The 24175-nt window shown below is 51.8% G+C and overlaps 9 protein-coding genes across 9 annotated transcripts; 5 read left to right on the plus strand and 4 right to left on the minus strand.

The window, feature by feature from the left end:
• Nucleotides 1–574: 574 nt before the first annotated feature.
• Nucleotides 575–727, minus strand: CPAR01_07439 (uncharacterized protein; the record flags this gene model as incomplete). The annotated part of the gene is made up of 1 exon (XM_060491708.1): nucleotides 575–727. One exon carries the CDS (start codon nucleotides 725–727, stop codon nucleotides 575–577), a length of 153 nt encoding a protein of 50 aa, XP_060350582.1.
• A 3630-nt stretch (nucleotides 728–4357) lies between these two features.
• CPAR01_07440 (uncharacterized protein) lies at nucleotides 4358–4652 on the plus strand (the record flags this gene model as incomplete). Its single annotated transcript, XM_060491709.1, has 2 exons — nucleotides 4358–4404; nucleotides 4454–4652. 2 exons carry the CDS (start codon nucleotides 4358–4360, stop codon nucleotides 4650–4652), a joined length of 246 nt encoding a protein of 81 aa, XP_060350583.1.
• Nucleotides 4653–5585: 933 nt separating this feature from the next.
• Nucleotides 5586–5980, plus strand: CPAR01_07441 (uncharacterized protein; the record flags this gene model as incomplete). The annotated part of the gene is made up of 3 exons (XM_060491710.1): nucleotides 5586–5612; nucleotides 5668–5825; nucleotides 5869–5980. 3 exons carry the CDS (start codon nucleotides 5586–5588, stop codon nucleotides 5978–5980), a joined length of 297 nt encoding a protein of 98 aa, XP_060350584.1.
• A 1214-nt stretch (nucleotides 5981–7194) lies between these two features.
• On the minus strand, nucleotides 7195–8697 carry CPAR01_07442 (uncharacterized protein; the record flags this gene model as incomplete). Its single annotated transcript, XM_060491711.1, has 1 exon — nucleotides 7195–8697. The coding sequence occupies one exon, from the start codon at nucleotides 8695–8697 to the stop codon at nucleotides 7195–7197; it is 1503 nt and encodes a 500-aa protein (XP_060350585.1).
• Nucleotides 8698–9368: 671 nt separating this feature from the next.
• CPAR01_07443 (uncharacterized protein) lies at nucleotides 9369–10640 on the minus strand (the record flags this gene model as incomplete). Its single annotated transcript, XM_060491712.1, has 1 exon — nucleotides 9369–10640. One exon carries the CDS (start codon nucleotides 10638–10640, stop codon nucleotides 9369–9371), a length of 1272 nt encoding a protein of 423 aa, XP_060350586.1.
• A 378-nt stretch (nucleotides 10641–11018) lies between these two features.
• Nucleotides 11019–14458, plus strand: CPAR01_07444 (fungal specific transcription factor; the record flags this gene model as incomplete). Its single annotated transcript, XM_060491713.1, has 6 exons — nucleotides 11019–11101; nucleotides 11411–12083; nucleotides 12131–12721; nucleotides 12772–13361; nucleotides 13600–13682; nucleotides 13785–14458. The coding sequence occupies 6 exons, from the start codon at nucleotides 11019–11021 to the stop codon at nucleotides 14456–14458; spliced, it is 2694 nt and encodes an 897-aa protein (XP_060350587.1).
• Nucleotides 14459–14736: 278 nt separating this feature from the next.
• On the minus strand, nucleotides 14737–15933 carry CPAR01_07445 (branched-chain amino acid aminotransferase; the record flags this gene model as incomplete). Its single annotated transcript, XM_060491714.1, has 2 exons — nucleotides 14737–14907; nucleotides 14959–15933. The coding sequence occupies 2 exons, from the start codon at nucleotides 15931–15933 to the stop codon at nucleotides 14737–14739; spliced, it is 1146 nt and encodes a 381-aa protein (XP_060350588.1).
• A 1016-nt stretch (nucleotides 15934–16949) lies between these two features.
• Nucleotides 16950–18120, plus strand: CPAR01_07446 (uncharacterized protein; the record flags this gene model as incomplete). Its single annotated transcript, XM_060491715.1, has 7 exons — nucleotides 16950–17042; nucleotides 17111–17120; nucleotides 17214–17538; nucleotides 17596–17693; nucleotides 17754–17769; nucleotides 17825–17961; nucleotides 18023–18120. The coding sequence occupies 7 exons, from the start codon at nucleotides 16950–16952 to the stop codon at nucleotides 18118–18120; spliced, it is 777 nt and encodes a 258-aa protein (XP_060350589.1).
• Nucleotides 18121–20537: 2417 nt separating this feature from the next.
• CPAR01_07447 (uncharacterized protein) lies at nucleotides 20538–20830 on the plus strand (the record flags this gene model as incomplete). The annotated part of the gene is made up of 2 exons (XM_060491716.1): nucleotides 20538–20587; nucleotides 20644–20830. 2 exons carry the CDS (start codon nucleotides 20538–20540, stop codon nucleotides 20828–20830), a joined length of 237 nt encoding a protein of 78 aa, XP_060350590.1.
• Nucleotides 20831–24175: the final 3345 nt, after the last annotated feature.

Here is a 24175-nt window from a genome sequence, read left to right on the forward strand (position 1 = left end):
GGCATTTGCCCTTGTATCGAAGGGTGACACCAGAAAGTGCAGGTGTCCAGGGGTAAGCTCCTGAGGCTCAAAAGTATGAGAACCGGTCAGATACTAGTTCGTTGTGACCTGGGCGTAAAAGCTCATAATCAGAATCGAACATGGTGCTGTCAACGTGACCAGCACAGCCGCAAAAAGATCAAGATGCCTGTTGCCTCTCTTGCCTCGCAATATCTGGCAAGTGGCTGTCCCAAGCCCGGAAAGCAGCGGTCAACCCCATGTAGGTCCCACGGCCGTCAAGAAGAAAAAGCAATGATGAAAGTGCAGAATTGGAAAAAGTAAAACTAAGGCCCGCTATCGATCCATGAAGAATAAGCGAGCTTTACGGAAACGGTCGATTGCATTTATCGATCTGCAAAGAAGGTGCCCGGTGGAAATGTCACTTTTCTCTTCGTCACTCACCGCCAGATGGCGTGGAAGATACGAGGCTGTCTTGGTTGTTAGGTTTCAGAATGTCCATGGCGGGCTTTGGACATGCTTCATGGATGTGGCGTGTTTCAAGTCCTAGGGCCTTTTCATTGGTAAGATTTGTTGTTTAGCTCGATAGTGGCCAAGAGGTGGAGGGGCCATATTTCGATGGGCTGGTGAACCCAAGACCGGTCAGGGATGGTGGTTGCCGCCCAGCAGGCAGGACCAGGTGGGCAAAACTTTGGCGTGTTGGTACGGCCGCATGATGCACGGCCACCATCTAATTAACAACCCCAGTCGCGGCGGTGAGGCGGATTGAAGAAGGATATCATCTCGGTCTTCCGCGTCGTGGGGACACATTCGCAGCGGAATCTTTAGGGAGCTGGTTGACTACAGCAAGGGTCATCAGGTACGCCTGGTGAGTGAGTCGGCGTTGCGTTGTTGAACGTGGTTCTCGCATTTGCTCTATGGTCTACGGTTGCTTGCATAACTGTGGGACGCGGTATTCCGTCGGTCCAGTTACTCGGGTTCGAACGGTACTCCAGAGGCGCCACACAATCCATGTGTAAGAACATGGAACATATTGATGTTGAGCGATCATTACCGAGTCTGACATCCCGCGGCTGGGACTGTTTCGGTCACAAAATATTATGCGGATCTTCTGCCACGAACGTCAGCTATGAGCTAGATAGAAACACTTTATAGATGTATCTTGACCATCAAGTCATGGCCAACCTGGGTGTGTCGCTAGGGCTGCACGACCCGATGCATTCCTGACACTAATCTCAAGTTCAGACGGCAGACCAGGCTCAGAGGGCTGGACAGGCTCATTGCACACTTTAACGACGCATCTAAGCACCGTAGCAGAGGACCAAAAAGATGGCGGACAAAAGCGTAGTGCGTCCGGCTCGCGCTGATGTGGGCGAGATGTCACGCATCATAGCTTCTAGGCTTCTTTGGGGATCCTCTTTTTAGTGTCTAGGGCAAGGTAGTGTGTCGACAAGGCGATGACAGGGCCTAGGTATTGAGCCAAGGACTCAGAGAAATTGTATGCCACGTGGCACCGTGGCATTGCCGTCGAGGGTGTCGGGTTGAAAGGTATCCTGTTGCGTACATACAGGGCTCGGATGTTTACTGTTGCCGGTCAGGATTTACCACCAACTTGGCGTCAAAGGTCCCGGGGTGCTTGGAGAGGGAGGTGCCGTGCGGATAGAGCCTGGAGTCAAGTCTAAGTGTCAAAGTCTAGGATCCGACAGGGGGAGAGTTGACAAGGTGAAGGAGGGAGATTACGACATTGCGAGTCCCTGGTCTTGCTGGGCCGGAGATATGCATCCGTGCCTGAGGCATGCCGCACGAGACAATCAAGTACGTACTTTTGATGCTGATGAGACCAGATGTATCCGTAAGGTACGGATACCAGACCGTGCAGGCGTACGAAATGGAGATGGTCAGGATGAGGAGGATCGTCGAGAGCTCGGCCCGGACAACCGTCCAGAAGAGGGTAGAAGCTCAAAACATGGGTGGCCCTTGAAAAAGACAAGAGGTAGGGATGGATGGGCGTGAATTCAGATGGCCGAAAAGCAGGGATGGGACGTTTACTGGATCTGACCTGCCTGAGGTACGTCTTCAACCCCAAAGTGGAACACTCACCACTGTGGTCCTTCCATCTCACCCCATCCGTTCCCCAACCCTGCAGCTCTTTCCATCCCGTCTGGCACAAAACATCAGGTACCTCAGGTACCTATCCAAAATTTGGAGTAAGGCAAGGCAGGTAGGAGGAAGCAGATGACCCTGCTCTTTCCTGCCCCGGGTGCCACACGGAAGGTACCTACTCACTCCTCACGGGCAGTCCGTCCTTACCGCCCCGTCCTCTCGTATGGTTCCATCCGAGCCGACTTCGTCTCCGCCCTTTTCATCGCCATGTCGCGGCTTTACCGGGCTCAGCTCTCAGCCCGCTCTACCTCAAGTCACTTTTTCACGCTATCACGGCCTTATCTCAACAGATTTGCCTGGCACCCGTCAGTCAAAGGTAGCGTGCTTTCTCCAAAGGTCGCCTCCGCCGGTACGGACACGGATTACGACCCGGAGCGACAACCCTGCCTTGATCCCTTCGACTAACCGCAAAGACCTACGGCAACTTTGGCTTGTTTTGAATCTAATCTGCTGATCGTGAGTTGTTCACTCCGTTGTATTTCTTTCCTAATGAATGACGCTATCTACCCTGGCCAGGTAGCTACAGGGGCCAAATTCGACCACCAAACCTCGCTCTACCATCGCCCGTCCATCTCAGACCCAGCGTTCACCTCCCGTCTTCGCCTCCAACTACGCCCGCCTTCAACTTGACGATTGCGGGCTGATCGATGACCAGCCCGCTCCCCGCTGCTACCCGGGATCCACGAACGAGGACAAGCATCCTATGGCGCTTTCTACGAGTGGTTGCCCGAGTAGGAGAACGGTCTCCTTCACCAAACGCCCCCCACCCAGTTCTTCCAGAAGCAACTCACAGCCTTCTCAATCATTTCTAGTTATCGGCAACCTCGATTACGCAGTGTGGCGCGCGAGGTAGACGATTGGCCTCTTCGAAAGCTCACCGCTTCTCAGCATTGAGCGCCTCTAGCACCAAGCCTCCCGCACTGAAGGGCTTCTTCACCACGTCTGCGCCCGATGCGCAGCAAGACGCATCTGGGTGTGAGGCTACCAGAAAATTGTCGCCCTTTTCCCCCGCATTTCATGGAGCCCGCCCTGTTCTCTCCTTCAAGGATGCACTGAGCGTGAACTTGACACATTTGGCCCATGGGGCGCCATTTCTCCAAGTGGAAAACAAGACAGAAGCAAATCCCTGCAGTAGTCTGCCTGCAAGCTTCTCGGTCGCAGTTGCGACGAGGAAAGTTTTGGTTCATCCCCGTCCAATTTGGGGGCTTTTCCCAGGATGGTCTTGTTGCTCTGTAGACACCTCACCTCAGGTCGGGACACGACCTAATTACCTGTCAAGCACAATCATCATCCATTTTCTGCCGACCTTTGCGTTGCTTCCTCTCCTCACACCCCAAACACCCTTTTTCCCGCATCCGCACCACCCTTTCCCTCAAAAGTGTCTCAACCATGTCTTTCCCCTTTCACTAGCACCCTAGAAGAAATGAGGTCTGCGTCTTACTCTGATGCATCCTACGGAATTGCACCTGTCAGATTTGCCACTGCTTGACCTCTTCAACGATGTACACGACTCTGTTCCTGAGTTTCTCCCACCGCTAATCCTGCAGGCAGGGAAATTGGGTGCTTAAGGGCACAACGAAAACCAAATCAAGTTCTTCTGGCAGTCAGGCACGAGGCCAAATGCCGGTCTCAACATATCAAAATACCTGCACTTTCACTAAACGGGAACTTGGGTACCGGAAAAGTCGCCAAGTATCCCGGACGGTCGTCCGTAATCCCACCTCCCCCCTGCCTTTTCTCTAGATGAACGGCGTGTTCAAGCAGCTGTCACCCAGATCTCTCGGTACTCAGTGCCGCAGTCTATGCCTTGGCCGCTGTCGCCCTTCGCCAATCTCTCATTGATCTCCCCCCCCCCCCCCAGCGTACCTTTCTGCCCTTTTGACCGCTTCCAGAAGGCGTCCAGATCTGGGCCGCCAGCGACTCTCTTGTTTCCAGCAACACTTTCACCTTCATTTACTTAAACTCTATCATCCGCCACTCAGCCTACAATGTGAGATTCACTCTGTCGCTCTATACTCTCTCTATTACTCTCTCTATACCCTCTAAGGAGTCCGACATCTCCTTATCATCCGTCTAAAGAGCACTTTACGTCTTCGTTCTGAACAACATCTTAGCTTCATCTTCGTCACTACGGTTGACGATCGTCACCTTCTCTGTACACTTCAGCTCTCGTCAAGAAATACACAGCATCGTCAACATGCCCGCCAGCCACACATCCTCTCAGCATAACCATGCTGGAAGCTCGTAAGACACTGCTTCTTTACTTCAACCGTCCTAGAAAGACTCTCCTTAGCCAGAGACTGACGTCTGGCGGCAGCAGCAGCAAGGCTGCTGAGAAGCATCCCTCCGACGGAAAATCCTCCCGAGAATGGCGTCTCGCAAGATTCGAGAAGGACAACGAAGATAATCTATTTCCCCGCCTCCACGATGCCCAACCCACCTCTCAGAATCCCAAAGAAAAGTTTGGTCCATGCTTCGCGCAACTCCCGTGAACGACTACAACGAAGCCCTCGTGCGCTCGAGTAAACCCGCCACCATACCAAGAACCCATGTACACTACAACCTGTCACCATATTTTCCTTTTGGCTGGCCCAATCTCGTTGTCTTTCATATGGCCCCTGTAATAATGTCGTTCCTCGTTCCTTCATTTGTCAAAGTTAGAGAGAACAACTCATGGGGCTCAGTCTCTCTAGTACTATGTAATCAGGGAAGGATGTATCAATATCCGGTGTTCGCTAGAGGTATACCAAAGGCTTGGTGGAATGTCATGTATAAAACGCTTCGAGGTTTTTTTTATCTGAAAACAGACCGAATACCCCCCTCTTTCTGAGATTCCTTCTGGCCCCCTCACAAGTCAAGCGACCCTGTGCAACCGCTCAAGAACCGAAGCCCACGACGACCCGTGAATCGCAATCTACGATCGAGGAAGGCGCCACAAAAACACACTGTCTTCGTATCGACTCTACTCTTTCATGTCACTTGCACAACCCGCCGCGCCGACGACGACTCATCATTACGCAAAGGCGGAAAAAGGCCCGATACGAAGCTCCTTGGACCTCGGTGACGCAAAGCGCGCGAGTGTCCACGAAAGACACGCGCGTCTCGACTGCAGAGTCCACGGAATAAGGCTCCTGCCAAGAGGAGCCGTGGGTCATTGGTCGGCTATCCGCGAAGCCGAGCGGAAAGGCACGCGCGGCCCATCTTCGACATCCTGGTCCTGGACCCCAACCAAACTTTGCTTTTGCTTGGTCAAGTCAAGGTCTCGCACATTTGGGTGGTGCTTATCGATCTACCTTACCTTGGCACCATTCCAAACAACCTACCAACCAGTATGTACTCCGCTTTGCTAAATCCTAGACCTTCTGTTCCCCCCACGACTTTCCTCCCACTACGAAGAGTGGGCAGTGGGCATCCTAGGCTGGAGAATGGAGATTGGCATTAGTGTTTACAAGGTAGGTACCCAGACCTTGCACCATTTTCCCCACTGAACCCCGCGACGGTGCTAAGGTAATTGCTAGTGGGCCGCATACTTGGAGTACGCTATCCCTGCACGCCCTACAGGGCGAGGTGAACTCGGCCGAACAAGGGCCGATGGCATCGCTGGCTATTCACGCTCTCAGGAATGAGAGGTTCAGAGACATTGTGATGAGTCCAAACACGAGTTCGTGGCCTTTAGTCTGCATGATTTTTTTCCTAGCTGAATATTAGGCCCGAGGCGAAGCCGTTTAGATTTAGCCAGCCAGTACGCTTTCACGGTTGGTCCCCAGAGACTCAGGCGAACCGGCACTTTGTCAAGCGAAACATAATCCCGAGCTTTTGATTTGTTCAGATCTTGGATCCAGGGGGAAGCACGTAGATCTATCTGCTCCTCCTCGGCACGATTTCAATCGGGGCAATCAAATGACCGACCGCGCGATGATGATTCGCTCCAACTTCTGACAAAGCAGAGCCGCTGACGCTGGTAGGAAGCGCGACATCCATGTCTGGCTGAATGCACGAGTCGGGATACGACAGGATCTTTCATTTGCCTAGATCTTGTGGATGCCTTGCGGCCGGGAGAGCCAGGCCTGGGGGTTCTGATGGTACGCCTGGTCGCCCGTTCACCGGGAAGCATCGGGAGCAGACCGTTGACAGGTGAGGCGGTGCCGTTTGCTCCCGTCTGTGGGTCTGCACGGACGACGGGTGGGCAACGGTGCAGCCACAGCCGTCGTCCGGTCCCGAAAACTTGGGATGGATGGTGGGCTGTTCTTTTTTCTGCCCTTGTTTTGTGGGTTGGCGTGGCTCTAGTCGGAGGATCGCTAGTCGCTTCGAGAAACGTTGTTTACAGCGCCACAAGTGCAGGCTTTGAAACGATGTCAATCTTGTCTCGACCCCGCGATCGCGTTCCGCAGTATTGCTGGATGCACATTTATTCCTGCAGCTTAGAGAGAAGTGTCTAGTAAAAGATTGAGTGTTATCGCTGTGTGCTCGAACATTGTACGTTCACGACCGACCAAGCTTCCCCACGGTGTTTCATATTACCGGCCGAGGAACTAAGTGAAGCCGATCCTAGCAGTGGAGTCCCGCTCTTCAATGTCTCCCATAAATAGAACTAACAGGCCTCAAAAACACTGATTAAAGATGGTTCGCAAGAAAAGAAAGAGAACCGAAAAAGAGAAAAAGGAGGAAAGGAAATGCAAAGAAGAAAGAGCTGGTGATAACGTATTTGATACTTCGCGCCCCTGTTCGGACTCGAACAGCGCGCCTCTCGGACTAGCACTAGCTTCATCAAATTGTTTGTTCGAAAACCTTCACGTCAGAGTAAAGTTTTCACATTAATGACTTGGAAACTGAGTTTAAGTAGATTCATGTTATAATCTGTCTCTATATCTTATGCATAGGAAAGGTCGAGTTGGAACTCAACAAACATGCTCTTGTTTCGATAGTTTCGATATGTATCAAAATTCTGAAGCCTTTATGCAATGTTGATGATGAAGTTCGGTTGGCTAGCCTGACCAGCCCGTAATTTCAATACACCCTCTATCTCAGCTGCTCTCAACAAGGCCACGCCGCGGTCATCCCCAGCTTCTCCGCCACGGCCTTTAGGCTCCGATTCTGGATGACAGAGTACCAGTTTTGAATATTCACTGGCTCCTCCCCCAGTGCTTCCACGAGACCGGGCAAGTCCGGCTTGGGATGCTTCATCTGCAGCGGTCGTCCATCTTTGTCTCGAGATTGAATGTTGGACTGGAAAATCCCAGCCGCCGAAAACGGGAGGAAATCTTCATAAGTGATCGGGCGTGCTTCTATAACACCCTGTGAAATGAGGCGCTCAAGAGTGAGTTCATCGAGTTGCCGCCCGGCCTCGTTCGGGGACACTTTTCTGACGCAGACATATTCGCAATGTATCAGTCTCTCTTTCCTCAGTTCAGTCCAAGTATCAGGATATTGCTTGAAGACATCTTTTGCGAGTCCATCAGCCTCTTCAGGGCCAGCATTCGCCGTCATCTCCATGGTTTCTCGCAGTAGTCGTTCGTAAAGTACCTGTCCCCGATCCGTGACGGCGGCGCCCCGCTCCTCAACCTCCCCAAAACGAGCCGTATGGCCGGCCTTGATCAGTCCGGGCTCAGTATCAGAAGCGAAGACCAGGCCGGAACTGTCGCTTCTTCTGAAGTGGACGTATTCTTCAAGGGCCAGAAAACTAGTCTGGCGCAGAAGAATGGGACACTTGCGAATGGGCGGCCCTTCGATGCGTGCCTTGACAGCCATGCCGGCCTCCCTCATAGCAGTCTGAACAGCCGAAATGTCCAAGGTTCGGGGGGTGAGGTGGTTGATGTGCGCGCTCTGGAAAGATGCAATGTCGGCCAAGATAGGATGCTCGGCCTTCAAAATGTTGAACTGGTCGAACGTGGCGGCAGCCACCGCCTGCCAACTGAAAGTTCGCAAGGCTTCGGAAATGAAAATGGCAGCCTGCTTTTCTGTGAGCCTACTATTCTGGGACTCGGCAGTGTCTAGAACTTCAAGGAGCTCGGCCGTGAATATGTTTCTTCTCTGGAGCAGCTTCCCCGATAGCTGGCGCGCATCTTCGTCGGCGAGGAGATCTGGACGGAGCAGGGTAGTGAAGACTCGGAACGGGTTCCGATGAAGGCTCTGCACGCTCGTAGGGCGAAAGCACGTGGCATGCATCGGCAAGCCGGCGACGGATAAATCGTAGTACCCAACCGGGTGCATCCCCAGAACCGCAAAGATGCGCTTCACCGTCCGAAGCTCGTAGGGTGTGCCTAGCCTAATGGCACCATGACGTTCAAGCGTGAGCCTCTCCGTGCTTGCCCTGATAGCGACCGTGTCGACGGCGAGGTCTTTTTCTTTTCTGCGGAGGACATCTTGATTGACATGGCGCACAATATCGAGTAAGTTTCCATATAGCGGGACTTCTTGCTGATACATTGCTGACATTGCCATCGCAAATTCAGTCCTCAGATCATCAGGGTCCATAAAGTCAGCTGCGCCAGCCGGGGATTGGCCTATCTTTTGTTGAGTGTTGACGGCGGATTTCATGATTAGATGTGAGCTGTTGGTCCCTCTCATAGTAGCATTGAAGGCGGCAATTTTGGATGCGATATCGTTTTGGCTTTCATTAAATCATCAGACGACGGACTTTGCTCTACATGTATCAAACAAACTTTGGTCACATGGACGCTCCAGCAACGTCGCAGGATGGTCAAAACCATCATTTCTGGAGAGGCTGATTTGTGCTATCATGATGCGGCGTTGATAGTTAGTGTGAATGCTCTTGCCCATCGGCGCGGCTTCTTTCCACCGAATGGCGCTCGGCGAAACGCTCCTTGACCGGCCGGAGCGGAGCGACCGGTCATGTTGACTCACGCCGGACTTCCTGGCCAATCCCGGTCTTGACGCTCGGCAACGCACTCCCTCGCCGAACGGGCTCCCAATCACAATTGTGAACCGTCGGACAGCAGCTCGATCCCAGCCTGAGAATAGCAGAGCAAATTTTCAGCATGACAACGGGTTCAAATTTCCGAATAACTTCTTGAGGTCCGATGCAGAGATCTAAGCTCTGGGTTCATCCTAGGAGACATGGTTTTCTGAAGTTGGTTTGTAAAGGGCTGAACTACTACTGAGTATCTCTTACAATAAGACAGGACGCGAACTTTGTAAACTGAGAGGTGTGGACTAGACGAAGCTCGTCAAAGCATGTGAGCTTGTTACTATTCATGAAGCTGCAAAAATCTATCTTGTGCCTTGAAAACATCGTCAGGCGACTTGCCGACGAGATCCTTATAGATTGAAGAATCTGTTGCTCCTTCTAGACCGAAAATCACGCACTGGCTGCGCGCATCAAGACTCAGCTTTTCGCGAAAAGCCTCATTACAGCCCGCCTTGAGTAGGACACCCATGGTCGCGGCTGATGACTCTCCACAAACGACAGGAATGTCACCATGCTTGCCCTCCGCCAAGGCTATCATTCCATCCACCGCAACGCGGTCAGGGACAGCAATAAAATCACTAGTAAGCCATTCAAGAATCTTCCACGCAGCGGGAGATGGGCCTCGACATGCGAGCCCGGCCATCAATGTTCTCAGACTGCTGTTACTCGGACGCAACTCTCCAGCCTTGGCGCTTTGAAGCAGGCAGTCTGCCTCGGTCGGTTCGATAACGATACAGCGCGGAAACGTATTTGAGTTGCTTGACGCAGCAATTTGGTTGAAGTGTTTGTAGAAACCCAAAAAGATGGCTGCCGCAATACTGCCCACCCCACCACATACAACAACATGGGTTATATCCTGAAGGCTTGGTATCATCTCGAGCGCCTCTTCAACGACCACCATGTATGCGTGCATGACATCCTGAGGAATGCCGTGGTCGAAATCGGTCCAAGACGTGCTGCTGACGAAGTGCCACCCATTGATTCGCGCATCTTCTTTGGCTCGGCTCACAGACTCGTCGTATTCCCCATCGATTCGAATGACAACAGCGCCGAGATCCATCATCATCTTGGCACGCCCGGGACTGACATGGCCGTGGATGTAATCAACGCAGCGGCACCCGAAGACTTTGGCGCCGTATGCAAGTCCTCGCCCTTGGTTGCCGTCTGTCGCCACACAGACAGTCACTTGTTGCGTGATAGGATGATATTTGCTTGTACGAAGCTCGGCCGACGACGGATAAACGCCGGTTCGACGGTGTACCTCGTCGGCAAGGATCCGATACACCGCAAAGGGTGCACCCAGAGCCTTGAAAGAGCCCATTTCGGTACCGAACCGTCTGCTCTCATCTTTGATGAAGATGTTGCCAAGACCAAGCGCTTTAGCGAGTTGGGGCAGGTCTCTAAGTGGCTCAGGCCGATATTCGGGCCACGTCTGAATTTCTTTCACGGCGGGACCCCAATTACTGAGATTCTGGACGCAAGAAGCGGCGGCCTTTGCAGCAGCCTCGGACAGCCGGCGGTCGTTGTGGTGATGAGAGTAGTCGATGGTCATGGTGTAAAAGTTGGGTTTGGAAAAACAGAATATGCGACCTCACGTACAGACACTTGCCACAATTTGTTTATTCCCTGTGAGGAAGCCTCATTCTTATATCTCCCACCTTGAAGGTTTTGACCGAATCCTCTAAAGTACGCCCATCGTGGGAAAGAACATTGTTCTAGAGTTGGTTGTTGCTCTCTCTTCGGCCACGCTGGTAGTCCCCTCGGCAAAATGTCCAACCTCCGAAATCCTTTGCCACAACTATTCCAGAATTGAAGCAACTTTCCGGCAGGTCGTAGTTTCACCGAGCGCACGAACAAAGCACTCTGCATGGGACCTAGATGCCATCCTCTTTCCCAATTATACCTAGAAACATCAGCATCAGCAGGCGAAATGCAGAGAACGCCAGAATCAACCCTTACCGGCAGTACTACTAGAAGTATCCGCAGCGCTCTGCTCGCTGGAAAAAATACCGCGTGAGTCCTTCATGGGCGATACCGAGCGACCCAATGCCAGTAAAAGAACCCCCCGACTGCTCACTGCTTCCATAGTTGTCATCGATGCCACGAAAGGAAGGTGAAGTGTAGCGGCGGCCGTCCGTGTCAGAATTGCCAACAGTCTGACAAAGCGAACGAGTGCTCGTTTCCGCAAAGGAATAGGACTGTAAAGGTCCCGCAAAGGTGAGCCAACATCCCTTCTTGAAGGCCCCATTTCATTGCTATGTCTCTGTTGCTGATGGTCCGTTGATCAAGTTTACTTGATGAACTATTCCAGGAAATCGATAGACTGAAGCGGCAGAGTACATCTCGGCTGGACTCCCGCACAGCGGAAATCGATGACTCCCACGACACAAATACTCCCGACGGAAGTGCCCTACAATCACTGCAATCTCCTCTAGACCTTCAGCCAGAACCATCTACAGAGTCCGCGGAAAACGAGACAAGTCCAGCAATCAGTATCGACCCATGGTTCGACAGTCTGAATGTCTTCAGAAGCCCTGTCCTCATCGGCGAGGCTGCCGATGCCGCTTTTGCGACTAGATTTCGCCAGGTCATCACGGACCCGTTAGCTCCCGAGCCTATCCACCTCATACGACTGAATTATGCCTCCAACGAGTCCATGATGTCGCTGGCTCAGGTCAACACACCATGGCCTGGGCCTTCTCGCGCTAAGTTTCTGCTTGAGGCTGCCATGAAGTACATTGGGCGTTCATATCACATAGTGGAAACACAAGCAATTACAGAAAGTTGGAAGCAGAACAATCATGACGCGAGCTTGGAAGCGATAGTCCTTCGTTGTAGAACTTGGGCCTTGTTTGCTATCGGGGAGCTCTACATCTCCAAATCCACCGGTGTCCACGGTTTCCCTGGAATGGCATACTTTGCGCAAGCATCCAAGGCTTTAGGATACCTTGAAGAGCGCCCCGAAGTCGAAACCGTTGAGCTTTATCTTCTTTTGGTAAGTCTTTCCCGTGAACCGTCCAACGGCGACTAACCTTTAGACAGTCTTTCTACTCCATGGCCCTAAACCGACGATATAGTGCGTACGTTTTTGCGGGCACTGCCGTCCGTGTCGCTATTGTCATAGGCCTACACCTCAACATCCCGGAGTCTCAATTGCCAGACCCCTTGGTTCGCCGACATCGAAAAAGCCTCTTCTGGACTGCATATATCATAGACCGACTCTATGCTGCGAAACTAAATCACCCGCCGGCAATTCAAGATGATGACATTGGTGTTGACCTGCCTTGCGAGCCATCTACTTCGAGCTCGACCGATAGCCATGGTGACTCTGATTATTATGTTGCTGATATCAGACTAGCTGGTCTACTTACTTCCATTATTCGGTCTGTCTACAGCGTCCGAACGCAAGCTGAAGGTACATGCGCAAACCTCTCAAGCCGCGTACAAGGCTGCCTCAAAGATCTACAATCCTGGTTTGAAATCTTACCTCGGCCGTTACAGATAGGAGACAAGTCTCTGAACGAGCCTCATGATCATAAAATTGTCTCTCTCCATCTTCGTTTCTATCAGGTTAGCCATCATGATCAATCAGGTATCCTCTACAGTACCTTCAAGAAGCTGATCTTCACTAGTGTGTGATTTTGGCTACTCGACCACTTTTGCTGCACGCTTTGCGAATCCAGATTGCCAGCTCGCGTCCTGGTTCGTCTCCCGCAACATCCAGTATCCCTGCCGAAGCGACAGCACTGTCAAAGGCATGCATACGATGCGCTCATCAGTCTACAAGACTACTCACGCGAGCGTGGATCGACGGAACCTTTGTGACTTTCGATTGCTTCTTCACACAACACCTCTTCTCGTCGTTGACGATCCTCGCCATTTCGAGTCTCTTGGATGGGATAGGCAGTCGTCTTGATCGGGATGTCTACGAGGAGGCATCTCATCTTCTCGACCAACTAAAGATGGCTGGAAACGTGGTGGCACAGGATTATAGTCGCCATGTTGAAGTAATGGAGTCAACGATGTTGTCGAACCTAAAAGCACATACCCAATCCCTCCCAGATGGAGCAGCGAATTCTTGCGACGATACTCTCGCCCAGGAAATTGATCGAAACTTAGCTGATGGGGTAGTCCCAGCAGCAGGTGTACCTTGGCCAGAGCCGTCGTTGCAAGAGCTGCTATCCCAACCAGTGATAGATGTTCACTTTTTGGAGGCTGCTGTTCGAGGAGAGCACTCGCAAGGAATTCATTGGCCAGATGTGTTTGTAGATAGGTGAGACCTCAAGAGTCGCGGCAAGTTTTCGGCCGCTAAGCTCCCCGCCGAGCTATGTCATGTTCGGCTAAAGATGGTTTGCCCGACCGCCGTGTACCACTCTTTCTCTCACTAGTACGAGATAATGATGTCCCCCATTTTGGTTTCCCTTTTCCCCCGCGTTTTTGCTTTCTGCATTGCTTACTTGGTTCTACTTTTAGGGCCAGATTCTCATATGCTCAATGCTGCGCAACTTCAGATGTAAAGTCAACGTCGGCTACTTTTCGCAAGCCACCAAATGCGGTTTCCACCGCCAGAAGGCCGCTCACTGCACCCAACCCAGTATGTACGCCTCCACTCCTAGTACAATCCTAAACTCGCGGCCTTTGTGATATGCACTAAATGACTCGAACGTTGTCATTCAAACTGACATCCTTCTTCCAGAACTTACCTCAACAACCGAATGTCGACCTGTGCTTCGATTAATGCCATTGGGGGGCTCAGTCACATACGGCGTCGGCTCTTCTGATCAAAACGGGTATCGGAAGAAACTCTCTGAGTCACTGCACGGCTGCGGCTACAATGTCTGCATGGTTGGATCCCGTAGATCCGGCAACCATTTTAACAACGAACATGAAGGCTGGCGGGGGTATAGGATCGACCAAATCGAGGCCAGGGCGAAGCTATCAGCAGCGAAGTTGTTGCCGCATGTCTTCACTGTGAACGCCGGATCCAACGATTGTTTACAAGGATACAAGTTGACAGAAGCACGATACCGCCTTGTTCACCTCTTGGACACCCTCTGGGTTGCCTCGCCTGGCTCAACCATTATTCTCTCAAGCCTACTGGTCAACCAGAACGAGGTCGTACAGCAGCGGGTTGAGGAATTTAACATTGAGGCGGAGAGACTAGCACGCCAATTGACTCTTAAAGGCAGGAAAATTGTGTTCGTCGACTTGCAAAGGAACGACGGGCCCGCCATGGAAGATTTGGTGGCGGATGGGACACATCCGAACGATACTGGATATGAAAAAATAGCCCGGAAATGGCTAGGGGGCTTTCGGGTGGCTGTAAAAAGAGGCTTCTTGCCCCCCGCCCGCAAGTCCCAGATCAGCTGAGTAGAGAACATTGGAAAAGATTTATTCACTGCAAGAGAGCACCAACTGAATTCTGCCGGTCCAAAATCGAGCAGTCGAGAAGCGTCGTCTCTTGATTATGATTTACAGAGTTTCGCAGGCTCGTTCTCTCTAAGGTATTCGACGCAACTTAACAACAGAGATAGTAAGACTGATGCTAGCCAATAATCCTTTCGTTGAGCCTGCCCCATGTATTGTGTGTTGGAGATAACTGACTAGCCTGGTTCGAATTGCCCCATCAAGGATCCAAACTTTCTCGTTCAAGAAGTAGAGACAATCGTAGCCCACGGATGCTCAATATAGCCGTACATGATTTCGGTGAGCCATCCTTTAAGTGTGGTAGTGATCTTCGCTCCTTTCCCGGCGGCACCCATTGGCACACTGATATCATACCCGCGATGGCGAATATGGGAAACTGCAGAGATGAAGTACTAAATTCGTCAGCGAGAGATCGAGTATTGCGATGATTGGTAAGTACTCACAGCAGTGCCTGCGGCAAACGACTCCAACAGACGACCTTCAGCCGCGGCCTCCCTGATTTCAGTGACTGTGAACTTGCGCTCTGAGACTAAGATCTCCTCGCCAAGTCTTTCTCTCGCAAGTTCGAGGCAGCTTCGTCTCGTAACTCCATCAAGGATTGTCTTATCATCTAGGGGTGCGGTAATGAGCTCCGTCTTGCCATCCTTGCGAACCCATACAACGAAGAAGTTGCAGCCACCAGCTTCAGTGCATTCTCCATCTTCTCCGTAGAGCCACAAGACTTGATGGTATCCTTTATCAGCAGCTTCCTGTAGAACCAAGACCGAAGGCCCGTAGTTCGCTCCGATCTTTGCGTATCCAAAACCACCGACCCAGGCCCGGACAGCGTCTTTCGGAGACGAATACAGTCGCATACCCCCTGGTGTTACGTCGAGACGAGGCATATATGCCAGAACGATGAACAATATGGCTTCCTTGGGCGCTTGGACGCCAAGCTGAGGCGAAGTACCAATGATCGTGGGACGGACGTAGAGAAAGCCGCCAGACTGTTCCTCAGGGAGCCAGCGGTCAGCATCTACTGACAACAGGCCAAGAACAAGTTTCTTGACTTCCCCAGGCTCGAACGTAGGGAGGGAGATCCTGGCGGCTGAGCTTCGTAGACGAGCAACGTTATGCTCGATGCGAAAAACTCTGAGCTTGCCGTCGTGACCTCTGTAGGCCTTCAGGCCTTCGAAGCACTCGGTGGCGTAATGAAGGCAGGACGCGGTCGGGAGTAGGTTAAGCGGACCATAGGGCTTCAACTCAGGCTTCGACCATCCGATGCCATGCTTCCATGACGCAACAACCATATGATCCGTGCAAATGCTCTGCTCCGAAGATAGAATTGTGGCTTCGCTGGGAACAGGCTGCGGGCTGCTCGTGAGGTTGTACGATAGTTCGCAGGCCCTTAATGGATATTCGGCGAGGTCAGAGGCCATATCGAACGGTGAGAAGCTCGCTTGTGATAAGTGCTACAGTGAAGAGTCTTGAGGAGGGCAAAATTATGCCTCCCACTTGGCGTTCGACACCTTTCGAAATGACTTGAAATAGAAGTCTTGTAGCACTTGACGGGAACAAGTTTGCCATAAATGGTCAAGGCCGACGCAAGACGCAAGAAGGCGAGACCGGCCTCATTGCTCCTAGCCGCGTGGATAATGGAGCATTGTGGGGGGACTCAACATAAGCTGGGAGGGATGGGCGGTGTTGGCTCGGTAAATATTCACGGAGCCGACGTAAAGAAAATCGTAGCTTCGGCCTCGATGCAATCGGCCGTCGTCGACTAAGCACGAGACAATGTGTTTCTCTGACTCATGAAAAGACATTCTATGCGCGTGCGGATGCTGCAATCACCAGTACCGGTGCGTGATTAACCCAGCATCCTCTTCTGCGTTCGTTTCCCTCAGCAGGCTCCCCGGCGATCTCAAGCATCCACGATTGTTCTTGCCTCAAGCAAACCCCACGATGAGACTTTGAAATTATCCGAAGCCTCTCCTCTACTGTATTTCTTGTCCTTAACCTCGCTAGTAATAACCGCCAAAATAACGAACTCAAGTGCTGCCTGTCCGCCATGGTCTATCTAGCGCCATATCGAGATTCGGGGGAAGGAAAAGTGTCAGACGCCCAGACAGACGACACGGGCTAGCTTTTTGATCCGCACAGACGATGTCAACGTCACAACTTCCTTAATCTCGACTACCCCCAGATGTCCCCTTACTTGCGATATTTATAAGGTGTTCGTCACTTCCCAAAAAGCTCCATTGAGTCCGTCGTCTTGTGCAAGCCGGTCACATCGCTCGTTACTTGTCCTTCTTTTCAAATCAAGCCCCGAGGCCTGATTCATTCCTTTCCGGCAACTGCTCCACATCCACTCCTTTTCTAGATCTTGTCCACGATTTTCCTGCCTCAGTCGTCCCCCTCCAACAGATAGTCTTTGTCATGGAATCATCAAGATACAATGAAGATCTCGCTTAGGCTTGGTTCGGCGCTGGTCTCCGCCGGTATCGTTGAGGGACACATTTCTGCTAAGGCCGATTGCATGTATTGCCGAGTGAGTCTCTTAGTGCCACGACCTATGGTCCTTTGTGATAAGCATAATGCTAAGCAAACCGATGACAGCAACACTATAGTAGACGATTCCAAAATCAAACTTGTGATCAACCCGCTTTACCAACTCCCGAAATCCAAGTGGTGGATGCAAGCTGACTACGGATGCGACAAGGTAACGTGCCCCCTCCACCAGGCCAGTTCCTCAACCTACTCGCCAGGGGCAAGTTCAGCGTCGACCTCGGGGCCAACCGCGGCTGCACGAGCCTTTCCTACGGCGGCAAGACCGCGACGCAGTGGTCAGACTGTAGCGAACACCCAGAAGACTGGCATGCGCCTGTGCCGGGCAAGTGTCTCGTCGATAACCCGGACGGTAAAGGAGGTGCGATGCACACGCAAAACTATACCACCATGGCAGGCACAGCATTCGCCATCAGCTATCAGTCAGATATCAGAAAGGTGACAATGGAGAACCTCGTCGTCTTTTCGGTTGTCGAGCAGTAGGTTGGGACCTGTTGGACAAAGAATGGTCAGCAACTGACTGTAGTCGAAAACAGCACGCCTTGGAAACGCGTAGCTTCGTACCGAGTTCCGGACTTGCCTGCCTGCCCGGTGGGAGGCTGCTACTGCGCTTGGCTCTGGATTCCAGATGGATGTAAGATCACCCTCGCTTATGAGCCCCCCTTGGCGCATTTGACTGACTCGTTCATCGCAGGTGGCCAGCCCAACATGTAAGTCACCTTAACCAGGCACGATCGAAGGGCAAGATACTGACAGGCCGAAAAGGTACATGCAAAACTTCAAATGCAATCCTACCAACGCCGTGTCCACGAAGCGACTGGGTATCGCTAAGCCGCCCGTCGCTTGCCGAGATGATTCGAAAAAGTGTGTCGCTGGACCGAAGCAACTGATTGCTTGGAATCGTGAGTTGTCGAACGGCGATGACGCCCCTTTCCACCAGTCCAAGTGCTGACGTTCTCGTAGAAGCCGAAGGAAACAACGTGCAGGATGTCGGTTATAGCCCCGGGTACAACGCCAGGATGGGTTTCAAGCCAGGTGCCCAGAATGACATTTTTTTCTAGAGCGCATCGTCGGAACTTCACCTCCAGGCTCCAGCCAACCGTCTGCAGGGCTCCCGATGCGGATACGCACACCTTGACCGAGAGCGCTAGCGATAGTCACCGGTGACATGGGGTCTGACGGGAGTAGTTCTGCGTGGTGAATTCTTTCCCATTTCTTGTACATATTGATGCCCATAAGCGAAGAAAAGAATTCACAAACCTCAATTGCTTTACCGGTGGAAGGTAGCGGTGACTACTGCACGCGCCGCCGAGCGCTTTTTCGCCAAAAGTTGCCTGGATTAACGCGAGGCTTCGAGTAGGGACCACTGATGAGTGTTTGCGGGGGGATCATCGTGAAGCGACATATTGGAGGCATGACCTGATCTGAAAACTGATATTGTGACATGACCTTATCATCTTATATGCAGCTCGGTCCTTACAAAAAAATAGTACGGCCGTACCCCTGCGAGGAAACGTGGCCGAGCACAATATCTGAAGCGCATCATCTTGTTGCAGTCGAATAGGTGCAACATGCACAAAGCTGTGACACACCAGCGAAAAGAATGCCGCTACACCGACATGCGACCTCTCACCGCGCAAGGTGCGATGGCAAACGACGTGGGGACGACTTGGGGAGCGACTCCGAATATTTCGGATGTGTGGGGGGGCTCAAGCACTTCCTGTCATCTGAAGTCGATGAGGGGTACTGCTTTTGACGCTCGACGTCATGACGTGAGACCATAGCTTTAACGGCGCCGGAACGGATGAAGCCTAAACGCTTAAGCCAACTCCAAAGGCTCGAAGCCAACGACTTGCTGGCCAGCCTTTTGCTCCGGCTTTAGGCCCGGACCTAACTCGCCGAAGGCCTCTCCGGCTCGTCGCACCCGAGATTTTCGACATAGCTCGATTTCACAAGACATCAGCGTCTTCTCAGGCTCTTGGGGGGCACATGGGGAGTTTGGTTGCAGTAGCCGGCGGTGGCACGTCGCTCAAAGCGCCCAATCCTTTCAAGGGCGCAAACAAGGCGGAGTCCGTGATGAATATGGGGTGCCGATTTGCACCACCCAAAATTTGTCATTACTCCTGGGAGTCCTGACTCTTCCTCCTCCTGCCGCTTGTTCGTAGTATGCATGTACAAGGAGGTGTGATACAGCTCGATGTGTTACTCACGATGTAATATTCAGCCTGTCGATCGAGAGGCGAGAGTAGGGCCTCATATTCAAAGGAGGCGGCGTTTTGAGATCTCCCATTGCAAAAGGGTGTCGGCGGAAAGGTAGTCATCCTTGGCCTCATCTTGCGCTCGCCAATAGGGACGTATCCGTTCAGTGCCGATGCAGCGCAAGACTCCCTGAGTATGGGGTTGCTCTTTCTCCCAAATCCGATTCGTACATCCCCAGAGTCAACTGATAAAGCTATTCTTTTACCTCCGGAACACCGAAAGAGGCAAGTGGATGTGTGGCGACAGCATCCTGGGGCAAAACAACGTGGCCCCGGCATGGGCCGTTCCACTGGCGCAGAGTTCCTTGTTGACCACTAAGCCAGGCTCGATTGAGCTGGCAAGTTAGGGGAGCATGGTTTATGTGACCGCGGAACCTGGTTATCTCTGGGAGAATGGCACCTCAGTGGGTTTTCGAGTGTCCGGCATGCTGGTGCCGGATGCATGCCTTGCTTCCGCGGGGAAGGCTAGAAGCTTGACGGATACATTGCCAATCGCCTTGAAGCCGCCCGAACAGGTTGGCGCCAAGTAGCTGGAAACTCCACGGCGATGAACTCGTCGTAAGGCATCCGCAGGCAACTTGCAGCCGGTCTTGTCATGTGAGGCCAGAATGGCCGATGGACTAGTAGGTAAAGCGATGGTCCGAGTTCACCCTCCCACGATCCTGAGCGGTCCCTCGAAGACGCAGGGCCGGTGAAACCGACGAGTCTCAGTCCAACTCCTTTTTCGAAATGACCCTGGGGATCTTGTTCTTTCTTCCCATAAACGGCCTTGGGCGGGATCTTGACCGACGTGGCACTCCATCCAATTGGACGAATTGACCGACGTGGCGCTCCATCCAATAGGATTCGTCCCACGCTCGGCATTGGGACTAGGTCTACAGCACTGACATACTTGAGGCTGCTGCGAAGGCTTTTGTCCTTTTTGTCGTGGGATTGAGGCCCTGAAAACTTGTGTGACTGCAGAGCTCCTCTTCTTGGACTCACCCTCTCCACTACGATGGGCGAGTGAGTGTGTTGGCCCTGGCCTCACGATCAGCCGTTAGCCATAAGTACGTGCGACCCTGCAATGAACTCCATGGCTTTCTCCCCCTCGAGCAGACCATTGACATTGAGTCATCTGCACCAGCAAATTAGCGATCAAATTATTTTCAAATTACCCCCATTGAGACGATACGTTTCCAATCCCTCTCTCTCTTAAAAAGTACCTCCTTAGTTGCAGTATGCCTGCCTCAGACGTCTCCGTCCTTGTCAACGGCGCTTCGACGACAAGGTTCGTTACCATGTCTTACCTAGACCGTTGGTACCCGAAATCTAACTCAATTTGAGAACAATGGCGAATACAGCGTACCAAGCCGCACAGTGTCAGTCCCGTGTCACTGAATTTGTTGAGACGGATCCCAGCTTGTACCGAAGACTCAGCCAGAGCGTGCCGAACGGGACCGGAGGACACGAAGCTCGTGCGCGCGATACCATGAGAAAAGTCGATAAGAAACTTCAGCAAGGGGCAAAATGACGCATTTCATGTCGAAACTTTCTGCAGCAAGTAGTGATCCCTTAGTTGTACTCGATATTGGAGCAGCGCTCTATTCGTCAATGTCGTTGCCAGAAGCAGACGAAAAGTTTCCCATTTGACGCCGTGAACGTTGAAAAGCCACGCGGCTGAGGCTGAGGTAGAACATGCTTTCAAGAATGGGAAGGCACGTGGAGGGAGACTGCCCTAAGGTCTGACAGCGGGTCACTTGCGAAACGGTAGTTAGGGACAAGGTACCAAGTACCAGTGCACCCGAGCTTCAGTCAATCTGGAAAGCCTGCCCGACCAGCGATGGCATTTACAAAAGAGATCACCTTCTCTGCTTTTACTCAGGGCTGAGATTCAATGAGGCAGGCACTGGTCCTGTCAAAGAGTCGTCGAAGGCATTCTTGATGGAATAGAAGGTTCAATGATCATGTGCGGAAGAGACATGCGCAAAGACCAGTGCCAGGTGCGACTTAAGTGCTAAATTTTTGGGTTAAAACATCTTCAACTTCTCTATTGTCGCTTTTTAGCATCTCAATTCTAGTTGTTTCGTCCACAAAAGCAATGCAGCGCTGCATCTCAAAAGTCCTAAGGCGAGGTATCGCGGGTACCGTACCTTGAATAACCCTGGCACTCTCCACTGGCCCCACTCGCCGCATTGTGGTCCCGTCTCGGGCCGAGGTGGGGCCAATCTGCCCATGCGGTGACCCGCATCCCAGGTCGAGCGGTTGGAGGCTTTCATGGGCCCACGAGGCGAAAGCTCTGCTTTGATGTATGACACATCCATATTCTGCCGATGCAGATGGGAAACTTTTACACGATCCAGTATTGTTCACAGGTCCCGTGTAAGCCAAGAAAGACAGTCCGAGACGGGATAGGGCTTGCAGTCTCACTTCTCTCCCTATCCCTAACTGAAAATTCCCCCAGAACGCCATTCCTTTCAGAAAAGAGGTTTCGAAAGTTCCGAAGCAGACTCAAGGAATAAAATAAATAACTCCACTTCAGGGGAATAGCATGCCAAGTACCTTGTCTTCATTCAGCAAGGTCTGACGGCTGTCTCAGTGCCTATGCCCTGGTTATGTACAACGTATTACCACTTTGCTTCATGCAAAGCTGGAGACCCTGACAATCCAGTTCCAATTATGCGCCTTTACGACCTTACATGAGTTAATTAACCCTCATATGCAGCCATCAAGACAATTGGCGTCAAAGACCTTGGAAGCTATGAACCGGATGCTGCATTGGTCTCTGCACATGTCACCTGATCTGCAATGCATCGCCCTCTTGAATCTGGAATGATGTAAATTTATTTGGCTTCTTGAAATCTATCAGCCAATCCAATGCGCTTTCGCGGAGGCCTGCACGCGACGCGGCGCATAACAAAAGTTCATAGGGCTGAGACTGGCCGGGCTTACTCTTAAGTCGGGATTCGTGGCTGTGGCTGCTTTTCAAGCAGAGACATGAATATCCGCTGTCTCAAGCCAGAGACTACGAGTCATGGAGAGCATCACTGAATGAATCGGTTGCAAATCGCCATTGCAGTGTCTTGACTGCGAAATTACACTGATTCTGACGCAACAGCACCCACATCAAAGGCCTTCTTGTTGGGATGTTGGTTGAGACAGGCATCATGCACGATAGAAGCATTGGCCGTGTCTTGGTCAGCCTTATCACAGGTAGCCTGGCCCTCCTGAGACATCGATGAGAATGGCTGGGCCCATGGCCCTGGGGATCTGTCCAGCTGAAAACACGTAATGCATGCTTGCGAAGAATGCTAGCATTCTGACCTCAGAAGCCCGTAAATTCAATGACTCGTTCCTTGCCGATCAAGGGTAAGACTGTTTCACGCAACGAATTTCTACTAATTTGCCCGGTAAGGCTACACTGGTTTACCTATTTTGGCCCAGAATCGAGGCTCAGAGTGAGGCCTAGCGACAAATACTTCCAGCGGCCACTGTTTCTTGATGAGAGTCTCTGGCTCTCCATGTCCCTCGATCTTACTGACTGCTCGATAGTTCTTTTCCAGGAGCCAAGGCTACTTCTTACGTTTCCCCCAAAAAGCCGGTATCCCCTCCGCCACAAGCGTGATGGTCTCCTCAACTTCCACGCGACACTCCCGTTTTAGCTACTCCCAGCTTTTACTCTGTAAGCGCTTCCGAGATCCCATTGCAGCATCCAGATTGTATGGTTGTAGAAAGAATTTTCGAGAATTTCTGCCATCCATCATATCGATGGAGGAGCGTAGTATTCAGAGGTAAGACTTACCTCATGTGCTCATTTGCATCCACAAGCTTGGCTCCCAAGGACAACATATTCTACCTGAGCCTTCATACAGCGCTAATACTGATGAACGTGTCAATATTAGGGCTCACAAACGACGGGATCGAATACGGAAAAGGAAGATGGAAGCACTATCTAGAGTAGAGTTCTTCTTCAACCAAGGAAATGGGAGTGATGCTATGAGAGATATGTCATTAATGCGTACGAGTATCCTTGAGAGTCCCGGAGCGCGTCAAGAGAGAATTACCAAGGAGATAGAAGAATTATCGACACAGTTGCACGGCATTCTCGATACTATCACGGTTGAGGAAGGTAGCTGCGCTCTTCTACAAGCGGATCTTTTGGGACTCGGGTGCCAATTTTCAAAGCATGACTAGATTCATAGACTATAGGTAGAGCTTGTAGTGCGACAGGTTTACCCCCAATGGCTTGTTTGCTACAATTGAGGACAAGGACTAGGTAACAATAACCTACCCTGTGCTATCACCCTGAAAAGCCTTGCTACGTGATGGACATGGACTCATGAGAAGCAATCCTCCATAGTTCCTTTGTAAGTACACTTCCTATCTTTTCCTAGCTTAGCCGACTGGGATATCTGGAATATGAAGGACAATCTACAGGGACAAGGACGTTGTCAAATTTGGCTCAACAGGGACCCGTTCTAGTTCAGTGAACTCTAAATTAGTTTATGGTATCCTTGGATGGGCTCAGTGGGGCTCGATACCCACCACCCCATCACCATTCAAGTTCCACCATGTTGCATGGAACCCTGGTCCATCGTCTAGAGCAAACCCAACGAGGGATAATGGTCTCCAGACGAAAAACCTTCCGTAGATTAGCTGGTGACTCACGAGCTCACGTGTGCTTACAACGACGGGGCAATGTACTACCCGAAGTTGAACGACCAATATCTGAGCCCCGTGCGCAACGTCGGGCACTTTCGGGAGTCTAGCCCGATGCGACCAAATCATTCGCGATCTTCATGCCAACGCCGCATCCTTCCGGACCGACATAAGCACTATGATCTTGGACAAGAGTCACATAAATACAAGCCCCATCCGC

Source organism: Colletotrichum paranaense (assembly GCF_030867605.1).
Source record: "Colletotrichum paranaense strain IMI 384185 chromosome Unknown Scaffold_5.1, whole genome shotgun sequence".
NCBI lineage: Eukaryota > Fungi > Ascomycota > Sordariomycetes > Glomerellales > Glomerellaceae > Colletotrichum > Colletotrichum paranaense.